This window comes from Dermacentor andersoni, chromosome 9 (assembly GCF_023375885.2).
Source record: "Dermacentor andersoni chromosome 9, qqDerAnde1_hic_scaffold, whole genome shotgun sequence".
In the NCBI taxonomy this organism is placed as follows: Eukaryota; Metazoa; Arthropoda; class Arachnida; order Ixodida; family Ixodidae; genus Dermacentor; species Dermacentor andersoni.
In genome coordinates this window covers 97,346,949-97,366,180 of record NC_092822.1, presented here as the reverse complement: position 1 = coordinate 97,366,180, position 19,232 = coordinate 97,346,949, and the positions used below count along the sequence as shown (strand labels likewise).

The 19,232-nt window shown below is 44.8% G+C and overlaps 1 protein-coding gene across 1 annotated transcript in view; it reads right to left on the bottom strand.

The window, feature by feature from the left end:
• Positions 1-19,232, bottom strand: part of LOC129380237 (uncharacterized) — a 116,262-nt gene that overhangs the window by 48,111 nt on the left and 48,919 nt on the right. The window contains exons 8-9 of the mRNA XM_072284574.1: positions 16,125-16,207; positions 11,106-11,193 (exon numbers count right to left, since the gene is read on the bottom strand). Of these exons, the coding sequence (XP_072140675.1) occupies positions 11,106-11,193; positions 16,125-16,207 (171 nt within the window). The remainder of the gene's footprint in view (positions 1-11,105; positions 11,194-16,124; positions 16,208-19,232) is intronic.

Sequence of the window (19,232 nt, the reverse complement as noted above, 5' to 3'; positions counted from 1 at the left end):
AGCGAAGCCGACCCTGGGTCTATGAGGTCGGCGTAACTCTATGGGAAGAATGTTATTTTTAAATTGATTGCGGTGCAGTGCCTATTTTTTCACTAATTGCAGTTTAGGCGCTTAATCCCGAGTACTGTCTCACGCTATATGTGGCGTCTAGTGTGATTTCACTGGCTGGTGTTCTTTCCTGGGACACTATTGTAAACCCGTTTAAAATACATGGGTTGAATTTTTAAATTCTGTGGCATATACTCTACGTCTCCATTTATTGTAGGTCCAGTTTCGTTTTGTTCCGCTGGCTGAATTTTTTTCCTGGGGCGCTTTTGTTTGGGCACTATGTGTCGAAGCAGCACTGCAGGGGGCCGAAGATTCGCCCGTCGTTCGATGTATTGATGGGAAAGCGTTAGTAGATACGTTAAAACTCAAGGACTCGACTGTGTAGCTATGGCGCGTATTTGTACCTTGGCGTACAAGAAAATATTGCTCTACCAGATTTTGCATCAAGCCGCGGTCGAAATGGCTGTATGGAATGACATGGGAGCATTAAGCTTGGCCACGCGCTCTATTTTTCTCAAATATCGGCGCGTGGTAAAGTGCTTTATTTGGTATTTAGGTAGTAAACATTGTGTCCTCGCTGAATTTATTAAAATCAGTCACTAAGACACCTAATTATTGAAAAATAACCTAAGCAGTTACATATTACAAATAATTGATAGGACTATAGTCCCAAGTAATACCTAGTTACTAACACTCTCACGGTATTACACATCTGTAATGTCATGGATATAAAATGAAATGCCATAAAACGAATAATTAAACCATGAGGCCTGGTGAAAACTGGTATAATGAAGTCGAAAGTGATAATTAATCATTTAATTTACCGGTACAACAATTGTTTTGATTCGCGCACGCCACCATTGGGGTCATTCGCAACTTAAATGAGCATTTTTGGTAACATTGCTAACTGATCACGCAGTGTCTGCATTTATAAAGCATTGCGACATGAATATGAAATGAAGTCATTCAACCAGCGGCTGCGTTATGATATTAACTAGGAGTGGCAGGGCTGATCGTCAATGATATCAATGCAGATGTCATTAAATAAGTATACCTTTCTTTAACGCTGCTGAGCGAATACACCCAGCTATTAGTCATCACTAGTGATACGCTCAGCTTGATGTTCTCGCATTTTATACAGTATAAGTTAGTGGATATTATATAACAACTGATTTAGTTATAACTAGCAGATAGTAGAACCGAGTCATTAGTGATCACATATCCCTTAGTTTCGTATCAGTAGTAGCCTTCATTCGTACACAGGATAACGTGATTATTTGTGGTTACCTTAATACTGAGTATTGATAGCTGTAACGTTAAGGGTGTAACGTTGATGGTGTAGTGATCGGTGTAACGTTACGGGATATGAAAAGAGCAGATTGGGTGAGGGAACAAACGCGAGTTAATGACATCTTAGTTGAAATCAAGAAGAAGAAATGGGCATGGGCAGGACATGTAATGAGGAGGGAAGATAACCGATGGTCATTAAGGGTTACGGACTGGATTCTAAGAGAAGGAAAGCGTAGCAGGGGGTGGCAGAAAGTTGAGTGGGCGGATGATATTAAGAAGATTGCAGGGACAGCATGGCCGCAATTAGCACATGACCGGGGTAATTGGTGAAATATGGGAGAGGCCTTTGCCCTGCAGTGGGCATAGCCAGGCTGATGATGAATACCGAGTGCCATACCGAGTACTGAAGTGAACAAGTAATACTTCACGTTCGATGCGCTTGTACTTCTAAACAGCACATCGGTATTCATATCAAATGAAAAAAAGAATGTAAAAATGGCAATTCAAGTATTATAATTAGCAGTTGGTAGGCATGAGTCAACAATGATGGCGAATCACTCTATAGTATGACAGTGTCAATTTCATTTGTCTATTTTATTGTCATTTCTATAAATAAGATTTATTACCTCCTTTCTGGAGTATCCTTTCAGACATGGTCGACATACTGTTGGTCACTTGTGATTAATTCAGTGTTCTTCACTGTTTACAAATCTTAACACGATTGATATCAAATACAAGGTAATTTGAAGGGTGATTCAACTGTGATCATTCTCAACAGAGAAGTCTGAGTCATCAAAAATGGTAGTGATTACAAATAACTTTTCAATATTATCGCCTTTGTTTTTCGTGTCGTTTTTGGGTAGGATGAAAGTGCCAAGAAACAAGCATTTAGGTGAAGAATATGACAAATAGTAGTGATGGTGATTTTGCAAGTTTGGTGTCGTCCGGTCTATGTACCCGATAACTTAAAGGGCATCAAGTAAAGAGTTTTTGCCAGGAAAAATCATTCTACTTTGCCAGCTATATCCGTCATTAAATAAATGAACAATAAATGAACGAGTAGCTGGATATATTGCGAACAACGCCGAGCAGCTGGTAATCATTAAACATATTGAGGACTTCAATATTCATGGATTGTTACAAAGTATAGCCTACAGATATCATTTGAAAAGTAAACTAATGGCTAATTCATTTCACATAAAATCAAGCGGTTCGAGAAGCAAAGAGGCGCAACACGCTGCCTGCCTGGCCGTGGTTGACGCCAGCAGAACGTAGCCTCGAGAACCGCGACTACACGCGCGCGGAAGCGTTCTAGTTTCCGTTCGGCGCGCTCCGATAGGTGAATTTCGTCGTGCCACCGTTCCTCGAGCAAACGCGTTTTTTTTTTTTTTTCAGATCCAAAAAAATGAAATGGCTTGTACCTAAGTGTGTACGGCAATGTAGCTCTAATGACCCATTTTAATAGGCCTGCTGTAATTAAATGTTTGGGAGCTACCTCTCAGAGTTTTGTTAAGTAGTCTTGTAAACAACGAAGATTGTGTTTCATTTATCTATGTTCTTTTACATTTTTTACCAGTTTCCCTCAGAAATGACCGGACAGCATTCAAGGGAAAAATCAAACTGATTGTTTTTTTTATTCGCTATTAATGCAGTAAGATATTTATGTGTACTGTTCCTTTGAAGCTTATTGCCATATGTGTATGTTGTACTTCTGCTTTTGAGCACTGAGCTAGTATCTCCCGTCTGCGGAGACCCACCCACAAGCGACTTGCGCTGTTGCGGGCACGAAATGTATATGTTGAGAGGCTCAAAAAAAGATGTATGTATGTATGTATGTATGTATGTATGTATGTATGTATGTATGTATGTATGTATGTATGTATGTATGTATGTATGTATGTATGTATGTACGTATGTACGTATGTACGTATGTATGTATGTATGTATGTATGTATGTATGTATGTATGTACGTATGTATGTACGCACGCACGTACGTACAGGCGCCGACAAAAGTGGTATACTCCACGCAGCGGGAACCGGAGCAACGGCAAACTGCATCGCAACGCCATCTACAGGCAGCATCTGGGATCGAGACAGCCAATGGGTGCCCTTTATTATCTGCAAGCATGTCGCTTGACTCGTGTCAATGTTTCGTGCTTCAGCTCGCCGAAATGCCGAGCGACGCCGCTGCAGTAGCAATCTGCGTGGAGTATACCACTTTTGTCGGCGCCTGTACGTGACTATCTCGCATAACCTGTCAACCCGCGGTCACCGTGTCTCTGAAGAAACCTTGTTTCAGTAGTATGTTGAATGACACCCGGTATAGGCGCACTTCGAGACAAGCACGCTAGTACGCTAACAGCTCACGAAAACAGCTCCTTTTCCATGCACCGGTCTCTTCCCCAAGTGTTACTTGTTGTCAATCAATCAATCAATCAATCAATCAATCAATCAATCAATCAATCAATCAATCAATCAATCAATCAATCAAAGTTAGATTTACCAGAACACGTTGTTGCTTATCTTCAAAACAGAGCACTTAACGATGTTTAGGATCATAAGATCAGTTTAAGACTAAAATACTTAAGTTCTTAGTTATAATTGAATCCCGCTTTAAGAAACCTCTCACTTGGTATCCATAATGTTCAGACTTGATAATATTCGAGAACACTGAAGCGATCAGTATTTCCTTCCTGTCTCCTGTATAGTCAGAATATAGAAGGGATAATGAGAAAATGAAGACTGCTACTGCTATAGTAAACAAAGTTATTAGTTTATTAGTTTATTTTCGTTTGATATCTATGATTATATGCTTTTTAAAGTATGAGCATATCAAACTCAATGTATCATTAGTCATTACCAGTGATTCGGCATCATCAATTAGAAATGGTAACCAAAAATACTCATTTATTGACTGCATTTATGATACTAATAACGATATGCACGACGTACCCCATTACGTATGTATGTATGTATGTATGTATGTATGTATGTATGTATGTATGTATGTATGTATGTATGTATCTATGCATGTATGTATGTATGTATGTATGTATGTATGTATGTATGTATGTATGTATGTATGTATGTATGTATGTATGTATGTATGTATGTATGTATGTATGTATGTATGTATGTATGCATGCATGTATGTATGTATGTATGTATGTATGTATGTATGTATGTATGTATGTATGTATGTATGTATGTATGTACGTACGTACGTACGTGTGTATGTATGTATGTATGTATGTTTGTATGTAACAAATAATTCTACGAACATGGACGATCACATGCGTGTCGTTGTGGAATCAGCTAGCATGGCACGTGAGGGACGCCCATGCATAAGTAAACCTTCCCTGGCCTTATCACGGAGGGAGTTCGCATTTTCAGACTGCACCAACATGACCGGTGAGCATTGATGGCATCTCGGTTTTTAAGGTTTTTTTTTTTGCTTGTTTTTCCTATTTACACGTCGTATCAGACAATAAAATTTCAGTTGGCAGTAATTTGTTTTCCTCATTTTTGTGTGTCCCTTGTCCTGCTTGGCGCTGCTCGACACTGCCTACCTAAATTACAGAATACAGGTTTACTGAATAGAAAGGCGGCACTCAAAAAGGGTTAAGAGGTGCAGCACGCAAGGCAGAGAACACGGACATATTGGGCAAACGAGAATGCTGACACCCTGTTGACATACTGTTGTCGTAAATAGTATACGCAAGCAGAACAAGCAGAGCCTAGATAAAGAAATACAACGCCGAATTCCCATTCATCAAACACTTCGTAACAATCATCAGCCTATATTTTATGACCACTGCAGGATCAAGGCTTCTCCCAGCCATCTCCAACTACCCCTGTCTTGCACGAGCCGATTCCAGCATGCACCTGCAGATTTCCTAATTTCATCAGCTTCCCTAAATTTCTGCCATCCTCGCATCCCTTTCCCACGGCACCTATTCTTTAACTCTAATGGTCCACCGTTTATCTACCCTACGCTCTACACTTTACCTGCCAAGCTCCAAGTTTTCACCTAATGTGAGCTAGAATATTGGCTATACCCACTTGCGCTCTAATCGGGTCGCTCTCTTACTGTCTCTTAAGGTTACACCTAACGTTATTCGTTCGATTGCTTTTTGCGTGTTCTTTAACTTGCCCTCCCCCTTCCGCCCCCTCCCCTCGAGCTTCCGTGTCAATCTGCAAGTTAGGCAGATTTGCTGACGATGCTACGCGCATTTATATAGAGGAGTTGAAATTGATTACCAAAGCAACGTGCTGCAACTTCACGTGTTTTCGAAGTGCGCGCACCTTTTATCGCCTCATCTGGCGATCCTTCAGAGTTCGGACTATGACTACTAACACGTGCTGCTTCCTAACTTCCTGCCACTCGGCTACTTATGAATACGCTCTACACCTTCGAATAAACGTTCATTTTGTTCTACTGACTACGCTGATGCTTCACTGGTCTGGCGTTATTGCGAGCACGCCATGGCTATGCCACAGTGGTGGCGAAGATGGACGTCATTCATGCAGTGAAAGTCGACGCTGAACCGGAACCCACGCAGAACCGAGAAACCAAGGCCATCATGGCTCACCTACTTCCCGACTTCGAAGAAGGCAAAGATAAGTGGAAGCCGTACCTTATTAAAGTAGAAGCATACCTTGAAGCGAATGTGATTGAAGACTCGGCTAAGAGAAGAGCATTGGTTGTTGCTGCGTTAAATACGCATACGATCCAAGTGCTGGCAGGGAAGGTGGCTCCGCGCAAGCCAAATGCATTGGCGTATGGAGAAGTCGAAGTTTTGAGTGAGCACTACAGTCCCAAGAGACACGAAATCACCTAAAGCTACAAGTTCTTCAGTCGTTGTCAAGCGGACGGCGAGCCTATTAATGAATTCCTGGTAGACATTCGCCGAATAGCTGACAATTGCAATTTTGGCAGTGCTTTGGATCGCATGCTTCGAGATCGTATTGTTTGTGGAATACGGTCAGGTGCCCTGCCGAAGCAGCTACTGGCAAAGCGGGAATTAACGCTACAAGACGCTGAAGCGATGGCCCTAGCAGCTGAGGCTGCGGATAGGATCGGACCGGCAACGACAGGCGTATCAGAAAAAAACTCTGGTGGATGAGAAGAGGGCTGCCGCACGTCAAGAATGCGCAAGGTGCGGTAGTACAAAATATAATGACGCATGTTGCCCCTGGTCTAACGCTCGCTGTTACCGCTGTGGACGACGTGGTCACCTTGCAAGGAAATGTCGAAGTCGCGGGGCTCGAGAACAAGGCACTGCAAGGATGGCCGATACTAACACCCTCTTGGGGACGGAAGCCTCAGCCGACGAGGAACCCGAAGCCGCCCACATTTGGAGTTTGGTATCCTAACGAAAAAGCTCCCTGGAACCGCCGATTCGCCGGACGTTTGCTTGGTGCGGTGTGCAGCTGAGCATGGAAGTCGATACCGAGTCGCCCGTTTGTTGTCATCCCGCGTGACCTATATTATAAGCACCGTGAGCAATGGCCAAAACTGAAACCGTCCAGTCTCAATTTATCCTGCTACACAGGACGCCTTCCAGTACTAGGGGAGCTTGCGCTCCAGGTTTGTCATATAGGGGTGACAGTGGAGTGTACGCTAACAGTCTTGGACTGTGCGGGACCAAGCCTCTGCCCGTTTGCCCGATTACACGATGGGCACTATTTCAGCACTCTGGATTTATGGGATGCATACAATCAAGTGGCGCTAGACGATAACGCGAAGAAAGTTTGCGTCATTAATACGCCAAAAGTCCTATTTTGCTACAATGGACTTCCTTTCGGTATAGCCTCTGCGCCCGCGATACTCCAAAGAAAAATGGATGCGGTATTGGCTGGCCTTCCAGGAGCACAGGCTCATTTCCGAAAAAGCGAGTGACGGCGGCGAAAGGGTGAAAAACGTCTTAGAGCGCTTCCGAGAGCGCTGTGTAAAGCTAAGGTTCGATAAATGCAACTTTCGCAGCCCAGCAGTAACTTATCTATAGGCCATCAGATCGATAGTGATGGGCTTCATCCGACAGAGAAAAACCTTGACGCTATCACGAAGGCACCGAGCCCCTGTAATTTCAGCGAGCTACGTTGATTTTTGGGTATGATTACATTTTACGCGAGGTTTCTGCCGAACATGTAAACCACACTTGGCCCATTGTATCAACTGCTTGAAAAGAACGCACGTTGGCAATGGAAACAGCCGCAAAGCTGGTGGATGCGCAAGGTGCGCGCATTTACATAGAGGAGTTGAAATTGATTCCCAAAATTCTGCCATCCTCGCATCCCTTCCCATGGCACCTATTCTTTAGCTCTAATGGTCCACCGGTTATCTACCCTACGCTGTACACTTTACCTGCCAAGCTCCAAGTTTTCGCCTAATGTGAGCTGGAATATTGGCTATACCCGCTTGGCTAATGGTTGGAGCTGTGTTGTTTCACACGACCGGTAACGTTCACAGGCCCACTGGTTTCCGCTCGCGAACATTAACGCAGACGGAGCGCAACTATTCGCAGCTCGAGCGAAAAGCACTGCTATTCGGCGTCACGAAATTTCGTGACCGACCTAGGTCGGGAATTTACCTTAGTGACTGACCACCAACCATTGTTGGGCCTGCTGAGATCGGACAAGCAGACGCCCACAATGGCCGCCGCACGGATACTACGTTGGGCACTAGACCTGGGGGCCTACCGCTACCGGCTACAGTACGCACCAGGACGATAGATGCTGCACGCTGACGCCCTGAGCCGACTTCCGCAGAGATCTCCGGAATCTGACGATGACGGTGAGCCGCCCGAATATGTGCTATCGCTAAACCAGCTGAACAATGGCACCATAACAACGCGTGAGCTGCAGGCTTTAACGGCTCTTGACCTTGTCCTGGTCGAGGTCAAATGGTACATATTACATGGGTGGCCCAGAAACGCAAACTGAATGGCCCGGGCCGTACTGCCGTTTTTTGACCGTAAGCTCGAATTATCCGTAGCACATGAACTGGTGTACTGGGGTAATAGGGTCATAATACCGACCGAAGCTAGGGAGCGAGTGCTGCATCTTCTACATGAAACGCACCAGGGTTCATGCGGCACCAGATATTCCGGTGGTTCGTTGCATACAGGTGTCGCCCACCAAACTCAGACGCTCAACGAGAGAACGCAAGCCAGTGCAACGCTTTCATTTCTGAGGAGGAAGGAATGTTGCAACTTCACGTGTTTTCGAAGTGCGCGCACCTTTTAACGCCAAATCTGGCGATCCTTCAGAGTTCGGAATATCACTCCTAACACGTGCTCCTTCCTGTTTTCATGCCACTCGGCTACTTATAAATACGCTCTACACCTTTGAATAAAGGTTCATTTTGTTCTACTGACTACGCTGATGCTTCACTGGTCTGGCGTTATTGCGTGCACGCCATGGCTTTGCCACACAACGTTATCGGCAGTCACTGCTGGAACTTCCACGAAGAGCCACCGTCCATCCGCAGTGCCGTTTATGTTGCTTCTCACTTCCATCACTTACTCGTAACAGTTTCCTTTTCCGCAGCCTATCCCGAGAGCAATTGTGCTGAATATATATTTTTGTCCTTTGTTGGTTTACGAACTTTTTAAAGCACTTTGTGTAGTGTGTGGTGCGCTACATGGTGCGGTGGTCGGGACGGACAGAAGCAGACGACAAGGAGTGCGCGCGCCAAGGTGAATGCCGTGCTGGAGGAAAACGACGACGCCGAAGAGCGTCCGGCACGTGAACGTGCGGCGCAAGAAAAGAAAGCAAGAGTAAAATGCCAACCCATTAGGAAAGACCACGGGGCGCCAGGCAGCCGATCGGAAAATGACTAATCGGCCAGAGAGGAAGAAAAGGCGAGGCGCGCTGGCAGAAGGGGGAGACGTCGGGAGAGTTCCAGGAAGCGACGCCAAGAGAAGGTCGGCCACCGGACCGGGAGTTGAAGACGGGCCGTTGGGTTCCGGACCCGAGCCACCAGGACTTCACCATACCGGGGTCTCCTGCCAACCCGTTCCTGCTCGTCGCAAGTCTACCCGAGCATGCCGCCAGCTGCTCAAGGCCGGCGAGCTTCTGTGCCCGTGGGCAGGACGAGAGCAGTCGGGCTACGGGGCCGAGTTTTACGCCCAGCTGGCCGGCCAGAACGCCGCCCCCGTCTGTCGTGCCGCCTGCTGCCCGAGGCCGGCGTTCGAGCTTCTGTGCTCGTGGGTAGGACGAGAGCAGTTGGGCTACGGGCCCGAGTTCTACGCCCAGCTGCCCGAAACCAACGGCTTTGTCCCCAATTGGGCATCACACACTTCTTGTTTCCCATTGTAGTCCTGAAAATGAGCAGTGTTTGACGTAGGTTTGAGCGGACTGCCCTAGTGGTGCAATCTATCGACAGAGACGCATGACACCTGTAAGTTTGCAGTGAGAAGGTCATTCAAAAGCTCTGGTCACCCGGTCAACCATCCTATACCCCGACCTTTGGCGAGACCGGCGCAACTGCTTTCATCAACTTGTCGCCGCGTTTCCGCGTCGAGACTGTTTTGCGTCCCTGCCGTCGTGGCAAGCCCGGACACGCGCACTAGTTAACGTCATAGTAGCCTCAAGTGTGTTTCTTACTGCCGTGATGTCTGAGTGTTTATATTATGCTTTCTATTTCCTTCTATTTATTTTAAGCCTCTTTTTAGTTTCATTAAAAGATTGTGTGTGTTTTCGAAACCAACGGCTTTGTCCCCAATTGGGCATCACACACTTGTTTCTCATTGTAGTCCTGAAAATGAGCACTGTTTGACGTAGGTTTGCGCGGACTGCCTTAGTGGTGGAATCTACCGACGGAGACGCATAACACATGTAGGTTTGCAGTGAGAAGGCCATTCAAAAGTATTTCCTTTAAATCTAGTCACACTCATGAGACAGACAGACGGTTCGTACTGCTACTGCTTAAGACGGGACTTTCCCTGGAAGAAGTATCCTCTGGAACCCCTGTCGGCGCGCCCAGTTCCCCGTCCGCCTGCACACTAGTGATACTCTTGCTTGGGCTAGTTGGTTCATGCTTGAATTCAAGCATGAACAAACTAGCCCAAGCAAAAGTTTTACTTGAGCATATTTCTTCTATATTGGGCCCTTTCTTTCAACAAAGCTTTCGCACCGATCCTGCCATTTTGTGCCTCAACCTGATGGCCGTCTCAGCTTGCTTGTCCTGGTCTTCTGCGCCTTGCCTTTACTAATTCATGCACACTAGGCCTCCACGCTGTCCGGCTCTGGTGCGACTATGCAGCTGCATCTCTATTTGTTGTTTCTTGCTTACTTTTAATAATAGCTGTCCCAGGTGTCACAGAAGAATCACTCAAAAGTTAGCCCCTCCCCCGCCCCCCATGTTTCTCGCTTGTTTCCCTATGGGTTTCGTTTTTCTTCTGTGCCTGGTTCCATTCACACAATCTTGCATGCGCTAACTCAAGAAAATAGTGACATTTCGTTGAGACCGAGACTATGCCCTCATCACCACGAAAGATGTCTATGTTCGGGGTTATAGCAAGCCGCAAGGAGCTAGATGCGCATGCGCGAGCCACGCCCCCCTCTTCCTTCTGTCCTACCTTTCACCTCCTCTGAGGCACTCACTTCTATCGTGGTTGTGGAAACGTTTGCGAGTTTCCCGCCGTTATATTGTTCATCAAAGCGGCGTCTTGAAAACACAAACATGTTTGCACGATTTAGTAGCCACAAAAGCGTGTATAGGTTCCTTGTTGAGATGATGAGAGTCACGGCTCATAATTACCACCTTTGACGTAGATAACCAATTCCCGGACCAAACGAGAAAGTCCGCAGAGGATGCACGTTGATAATGCGGGCCAGCCCAAATCTTCCTGCATAAGCATTTGTACAACTAAAATAAGCAAATGCGATAACAATGCTGGGAAAATTGTGCTAGAAAATGCCCGATTTGCACGCCCGTCAATCCCACATCCAGCGGCTGCATTTTGGTTCTGGGAGCACATGATTTCAAACAAACGAATCGATAAATAGTCTGATGTGTGTTCCAAGCACGTAATAAAGGTCAAAGTTTTAGTTCAAGAACCGTATCGTTATTCTAGAAGCTTTTCCGGTAAGCTCAAATCACACGCGTTAATTTGATAGTTGCGTTCGTAAGCAGCCGCTAGTTGCGGCAGTTAAATTTCGTAGTATTAAAATCGTGTATAAGGAAACCATCGTTCTAAAAATTGATTTTCTAAAACAAGTCAGAGGACAGTTCAGGGCCGGTATTTTGTAGCGATGCCTTTTCCGATTCTATGCTTTTTCAGGCTTATCGCGCTTGGCCACTGGTCAGAGCGACGGTCTGCCCTCATTATCAACGGGATCAGGGGGCCGTGTGTGGTGGACGATAAGAATAGCATAGAATGAGGCATAAGGCATCACTACAAAATAGCGGCCCACAGGTAAATATGAGATAGAAAATGCTTTAGCGCAACGTCGTACCTCTTTGAGGTCCGCTATTCGTGGTTTAAAACCGCGTTATCAGCATTGCAGGGTTTTGTTCGCGAGCTGACTCGACAAATTTCATGCCTGTTCGAGGAGCGAATGCAACTGACATTAGAGCGCAGAGCAGCCGTCGCTTGCACTGCATGCATACGCATATCTTTTCCACCTGACCATCTTCCGACACTTTACACACATCTTTCCCACATTGACACAACTAATAGCAAAGCGTTAAAAATGTACATTTGGGAAAGATTGCTCAATAAATGCAACACTTTTTAATTTAGTTGCAATCAAGTGTTTGCACAGCAGGCCATTGGCCCTTCAGCACAGTGGTTTCAAACAGTGGTTTCAAAAACTATTCTTACATCACCCAAAGAGATCATTGAATGAATATATTGCTGCAGGGCTCGAATAAACAAACAAGATTTTAAACAAGCTAAGTTACACCAAATCGAAACATTTACGGCGTAACTTGCAATCTGTTAGAGCTTCGACTTAAACAAGAGCAACTAGGCTCTGCAACGGTACTATAGCACAGCGAGGATGCCCTGACTCCGTAGTTGTTAACGCATCGTGTCAAGGGCATAGAAGGACGGCGAGAAAACAGCGAATTGGGGTTTGATTTGTCCTTCATGCATTTTGCACAAATGGTGCAGCAGGAGCTCCCTGGATTGATGTAGCAGAGGATGTAGTTCTAATAGCGGAATATGCAAGAGATATACAGACACTTGCGAATAGCGGTGGTAACGCAGCGACAAATCTAGTCTTAGTTTAGTTTATTCTTAGTTTAGCACAGAGAAATTGGGATTTACGAGCTTTAAATAAGACGAGTAATTACGCGGTGTCGATTCAGCAGAAAGTCATATCCATAGTCAAACAATACATGTACTTCGGCGTATACATAAACGAAGGAAAGACTTACTCAAGCACCCACCAATATAATGTGGAAATAAAGTAGATGCGGAATACAGCACTAATGAAACACAAAGCACTTAGAAGTAGCGATAAGCTCAAGGTGGTGCGCGGAACCTGGAAATGAGTAATGGTGCAAACGCTAACGTTCGCAAATGCAGCTGTATGCTTAAGATCGGATATCCTTTCGGAATTTGAAGCTAACCAAAGATGGCTAGTCCGGCTGGCTTTGGTAGCCCACGGTGAAAGCACGAATGATGCAGTGCAGGGTGACAAGGGTTGGGTCGCTTTTGAAGCCAGAGAAGCAAAGAGCCAAATTAGTTCTGAGGAAAGACTACAGAAAACGGATGAAAACAAATGGGCGGCTGAAGTGCACGAATATCAGTGCTTGAAATGCGGCGACGAAGAATGGGCGAGGAAGAATTTTTGTAGTCAGGTGCAGGTCAATTGAGACTGTAAATAGAGAACTAGGAACCACCAGAAAGAAAGTGCGAGAAAGACAGACAGATGTAAAGAATGGAAACAAAATTTACCATGGTGATTTACAAGAATGCGAAGAAAAATAAGGAAAAGTCTGAAATAATTCCAAGGAGAGTGCCTCGCTATTTGACGCCAACTCTGCTTACGAAAACATACTTGAGCTAATAATCGGAAGACGATGAGGCATGCGTATGCTGCAGGAAAAATTGGGGGACAACTCAGTACATCCTAATAGAATGCGAAGAAATTCACCCAATGAGAACAGTTTGTAACCTACACCTTCCCGAAGTGCATGGCTTTGAAGTGGACGGAAATATCAACAGGTGAGCAGTCGAGATAAGCAAGAGACGTTTATAGTATTGGTGAAAAAAAAAAGCTGGGAAGAGATTGATCCGACCGTATCTCTTACAGTCACAGGTAGAGGTACACAGTAGATATTACAGGAAACAAAAGTGATTAAGGAGATGTATGCTAAATACTAGAAAAACAAATATAACATACATGCAGGCAACTGCATGTATGTGACTGTCACCGACAAGCTTTAAACAGGATGCCAAAAAATCATCATCGCATAAAGGAAAGCTGTTTTAGTGCGATATTTTAGCATCTTCACAAACCCCCCGCGCCCTCTTTTGTCACCGCTGTGTAGAGAAAGGAAGTCAGTACTCGATCATGCACATGTCGCGTGCACAGATAGCGCTGTTTGGCGCAATGGGAGGCAGATTGGGCTCGGTCTTAGTTCGGCGTTCGGACAGGCGGTGTGCGGCAGTACGTTTATCGAATAAAATGGTAGTGGTCGCATTTGAGTGAGCACACATCCGTATAGTGAATAAAAATCCGTATATTAAGCATGTGGGAAAGAGGAGTTATAGAGCCGAGAAGTGCGCGATTTGTTTGCATAAAATATAAGCTTTCTCGGATTTGCTGCACCCGCGTTCAACATGAAATTGCTTGAGAAGGAACCAGAAGTGGCGGGAAGAAGCTCGGCCTGAAAGACGGAGGGATCCCATGTCGCGTCCACTACTGATCGCGGCAGCCCCGCTCCAAATACAGAGAACACAACGTAGAGCAGCCACCAGCTGGATCTTACGTTATGCATGTGCGATTCCAGTAGTGCGAACCAACGTAATGCACTTTATTATCGTTTAGTGGAGGAAGGAAATGATTACTCGATCATGCATGCGCCAAATGTGGAGAAGGCGCCGTCGTTGCATCTTGCAGTCGGAGCTAAATTTAGCCTGCCCGGTTGTATTCAGAGAGGCATATCTCAGCGGCATGTTTGTCGCTAGGAGCCTTAGAGCAGTTGCAGCAGTAGTGTAATCTCAGCGAGCTAGGTATGGCATGGGAGGTACAATTACTCGAAGTTAAACCGTCGCTCGTCAGGAGGTGTAAGATCAGTACGTGGCGATACAGAGTACATTTTTTTGGGTCAAAAGGTTCTTTCACCGATGGCAATCATGCAAAACGTTGGCTAGGTTAGTGACTGACACGATAAATTATAACTTTAAAATTCTGTAAAAGTACTTTTAAATACTTTAATAAAAGAATGATGCTCCGATAAAAGCAGCTAAACTGGCACTTGATAGGTATATGATCTATTAGTGCTCAATATAGAAAACGGAATTCCTCCCTAACGCATAGCGTTGCAACTACAACGAAACAGTTGCAAACGGATGGCCAGGGAAACATTGCAGGTGGAATTTTATAAGGTAATCGGTACATCAGCTGCTCAAGGCAGTTGAGAAGACGCAACCTTATCATACACATCCATACTGTGATATTTCTTACTTGGGCTAAAATTATTTAAATGGTAAAACGATGCTTGAGTTTATCAGAAAGATATCAAGTTGAGAATTTGGTGAGGCTTCCAGTTCCAGCCTGCACGTCATAAGCACTTGGTATTCGATCTCTCGATTACATTTCAATCATATAAACATAAAGATATCAGACAGCTTTTTTCAACTGACGGCCAAGCGGCGTCATTACCAGAGACGTGCTGTCGGGAACCAGCTTTGGTGTTCAACTGAATGCAGATTCATGCATCCCTACGGAGCAAGTTTTTGCGGAGAGGAAATTTTTTTTTTTATTGAACATACTTTTACGAGGGACTAGTCAGATTCTTGAGTGACCACGATCGCCGTTGTCGACTTTTCAAATTCATCAGATAATATTCCGACGACGTAATGCAATGCAGGTATTTGAAATAATTTATAAAATGTCTAACGAGGTAGTTCGAGGTATTTGATATTTAAAATGACATGAAAGTTTGAGGCAGCCTTTGAATGGCATGCCTCCGTTGTGAAACTGTTTTGCTGTTAAAACGTGCTGCCGTTATCTCAAAGATGCAACAAGCCAGATCTTTCAATTGAAGGGCTTTGACAACATACAGGTCTTCTCCTTGACAGTATATTGAGCGTATGTAAATGTGGCCTTATGCATTAAACAAAAATGCCAACAAAGAAGGGAAACAAAAACATTTAACAAAACAAAATCACCGAAGGTGATATTGCAAGACAGTGCCATGATCGGTGATTGACACGATTACAATATTATACCTTTAATGAATGATTGTGTTGTTTAGTGGCGCATGGGAAAGACAACCAAGTCGTCAATCGCATGCCATCTTTAGAGCAACGCCCTCGTTCAAGTTGCTTTTGTGTGGGCTACCACTGAATACAGGCGTTCATTCTTCATGTCTTGCACTCACTCTGCTGGCGTGTCGGCCTATTGTCGCAAGACAATATGCATCATAAGTTCAGTATGATGATGCAGATGGAGAGCAGTGAGGCAACCCGATGTGAGCAAAAAAGAATTATCAGCGTTCAAGACGTGCAGCAGAGTGTTGGGTTTATTTATAGCGGCGTTATCAGGAGCAGTCCTGCGTTACTCATGCAACTTACGATGTTGCGTAATTGCGCGTACTTACCGGGTCGTGGTGTCCTGAGGGTGACAACCAGAGCGATGGCAAGGACAATGGCGCAAGCTGTCCACGCACCAAGCCGCACAAACCTTGAAAATAAAGACGGAGGAAGAATGATCTACAACCTGCTGACAACCGTAAGGATTAGTCGGCTGACTCTAAGGAAAAGCTAGCATAGCCTGAGCATACTGCGTAATACATACGAACATCAGATACCTACTGAGTGTGCAGTTTAGAGTATTCTTTGCAATGTGCCAGGTATTTTTCAACAGTAAGCATGGAGAGAATGTTTTTCGTTGCAAGAAAGTATTCCTTTCGCAGCGTATTCCAAGAGTTCCCGGATCTATATAGTGTGCACGCAGTGTGCAGTCTTCACAATATACAGTTCTAGGCCGAACATATGGAAAGCGCCTGTTGTAGATAGCACTATTTTAAGCCCTGAAGAGGACGGAAGAAGCAAACATTTTCGCGAAATAAAATCCGCATTCTACGAATTAGCGAATTTTCTTAAAGAAATTTTTTACAAGTTTTATTATTGTACAAACTGCAATTACAAGTTGTAGACGGCGATTCCCCGAGGTATGTTGACAAAAAAAAAAGAAATTGTGATGATCGCACCGGCTTAGGGATAGGGGCCATCAAGTTCTCATGGGTCCCACCTCCCTTTTGCGTAAAAATGAATCATCTTGCATTGAAGCGCCAAAGTTATGAGAACTACATTTTATTTTCTCGCGTGAAGAGCTCTAAAATGGCGTCATCCACAAGATTCCTTCAAGTGGGTGCGCCTTGCTTGTTCTGCTGCCACAACTTGTGACTTGCAGTATTTCAACGGTAATCAGTTGAAACTTAATTCGTGCATTTTCAATATTTATTCCCTTGCTCATAATGATTTCTGCCATCCCGAACATCCACTCCTGAGTAATCTAGCTCAAGAAATAGAATTGCACTACCTGCCCAATAAATTCATTTCTAAAACAACGATAGTAACAATCAGGTGTTAACAATCAGGTGTTAACAATCAGGTGTTAACAATCAGGTGTTAACAATCAGGTGTTAACAATCAGGTGTAATGCTGTGGAGCATGTTACCATCATCGCCGAAAGCTGAAAGCTCGAAGAGTTCGCTGTGTTAACCAGCGTCATCAAAATTAATGAACCCATGGATATAATAGAAGGTGGGCGCTTTTGTCAATGGAAGTAATGCGAGAAAATCGCAAACTTGGTGCTATTGAAGGTAATCCATAGATCTGATTGGTAGCCCGTTGGCGGGGAGCTGTACTGAACATTGATTAGATTGTAGATAAACACATGGAACTTCGACTAAGCACGTTGTACGCAAGCAAAGTTTTCTTTTTTTTCGACACTCGCTCAAATACGCGAGACTATATAGACTCAAGGTATGACGATATGCAACAATTCAAGAGAAGTTGTGAAACTTCTCTTGAAACGCACATTCGGACAAAAAAGGTGTCTTAGAGAATATTACACGAATCAGTGAACAGATGCACGTAATACTCGCAGCAGTAGGAAAACGCTATGCAGGTGAGTTCACTGTTGTACGCGAAAGCACCTACAGTGGCGTAGAAAAACAGGTCCAGAGATGTATACAACCACCTTATAGAGACTAATAACTTGTAGGTGCTGATACTGTCGAGTGATAATTGGTTTTCGCAATCGTAGGTGAAACTACGTAACCTTTGGAACCACCTGGAAGTGTTAAGCCAACGCTGTTACACAACATTCACACCGGCGGTCACGCTAGTCACCCAAGGTCGATTTTCCGGACACTGAGAGTTCATGAGCCGCTAGCTGGCGGATTCCTTGGCTTTGCGGCTGAAGTGATAGGAGTCCCAAAGTTACTGCGGCACAGTGTTATAGAACACGACTGACACTTATTTTGTCAGTCCGTGACTGCGCAAGCCGACGTGAAAGGCAGCAATCGGGATATACTGGTATATCGGTGCGGTGGTGGGCAGTTCGCGTTTACCGTTGTGAACATCGGCCGCTCTGAGTAGTTCTTTGGTTGCTAGTCGCAGTCGCTTGTGGACCTTATGTCAGTCGCTGGTGTGAATGTCACCTTAGTGTTGTTCTCCGCGTATTGGGAGCTGCTTTGGCCGCGCAACTCTCGCTTTCTGCGCAAAGTTCAGACGGTTACCGTGTCACGCAATGAACACGGTTACTCTCTTGAAATCACTATCCCGTTGTCGCGACGCACTGGGGCGTACTCACATGACACTCCTCTCATTTCGCGCGAAGAAAAAGAATTACTCATGAAATCGAGCACTGAAGATGACTGCATTATGGGATAATCTTGGGGAAAAAATAGCGTTCTGATACGAGGCGATGTCGTCAGAAAAAAAGAAAAAGTAAACAGCAACAACAGCATATTTTATTTTCCTCATGTCATTAGTTCACAAAACCTATCTTGATGGATACAAAAGACTGACGGTCGGACAGGTCTGTAGGCTTAAGTTATCAGGGACACCCTCTATAACGAGGGCACTTGGCCGTGGTGGGTTAAACGCTGCTCCTCCATAATGACACAGTAGTAAATACTGGCTAATGGCTGTGTGATGCACACTTCTTTCGGATCGCTTGAAATCTTGCAGTGCTCAAAAGCGATGGACGAAAAGATGTGTGAGCCGAAGCTCAAGAACTGTCCTCGGGTCAAGGTCATCACTTATTGCATCAAACTTCTCTTCTTTCAATCCGGCACTTGTATCTCTTTAAGTATCTGTGTTTGCTTCAGGGATGGGTGGATATTATGAGCGTCTCCTTTGGAACGGGGCGGTGGGTTGTGCCACCAAGCTCTTGCTACTATACTACCATGCTATACTATACTATACTACCTTCCTACCTAGGGTTAACAATGAAAAAAAACACTCTGAACTACCACTCCCAAATTTTCTGATCCCCTATTGCGAACTGTGCTTTTGTACGTCTCTGTCTTTTGTCGTTTCCCTACTTTTCTTCCATCAATCCTCCAGTCGCCTCTTACTAATGTCTATTGCGGACATGTTTACTTTACCACTGCTCCCTCTGAACCCAAGCGCTTCAAGGAGGCCAGTGGTGCCTAAATCGACCGCTGGGACGACGTCTTCACATTCTAATAAAA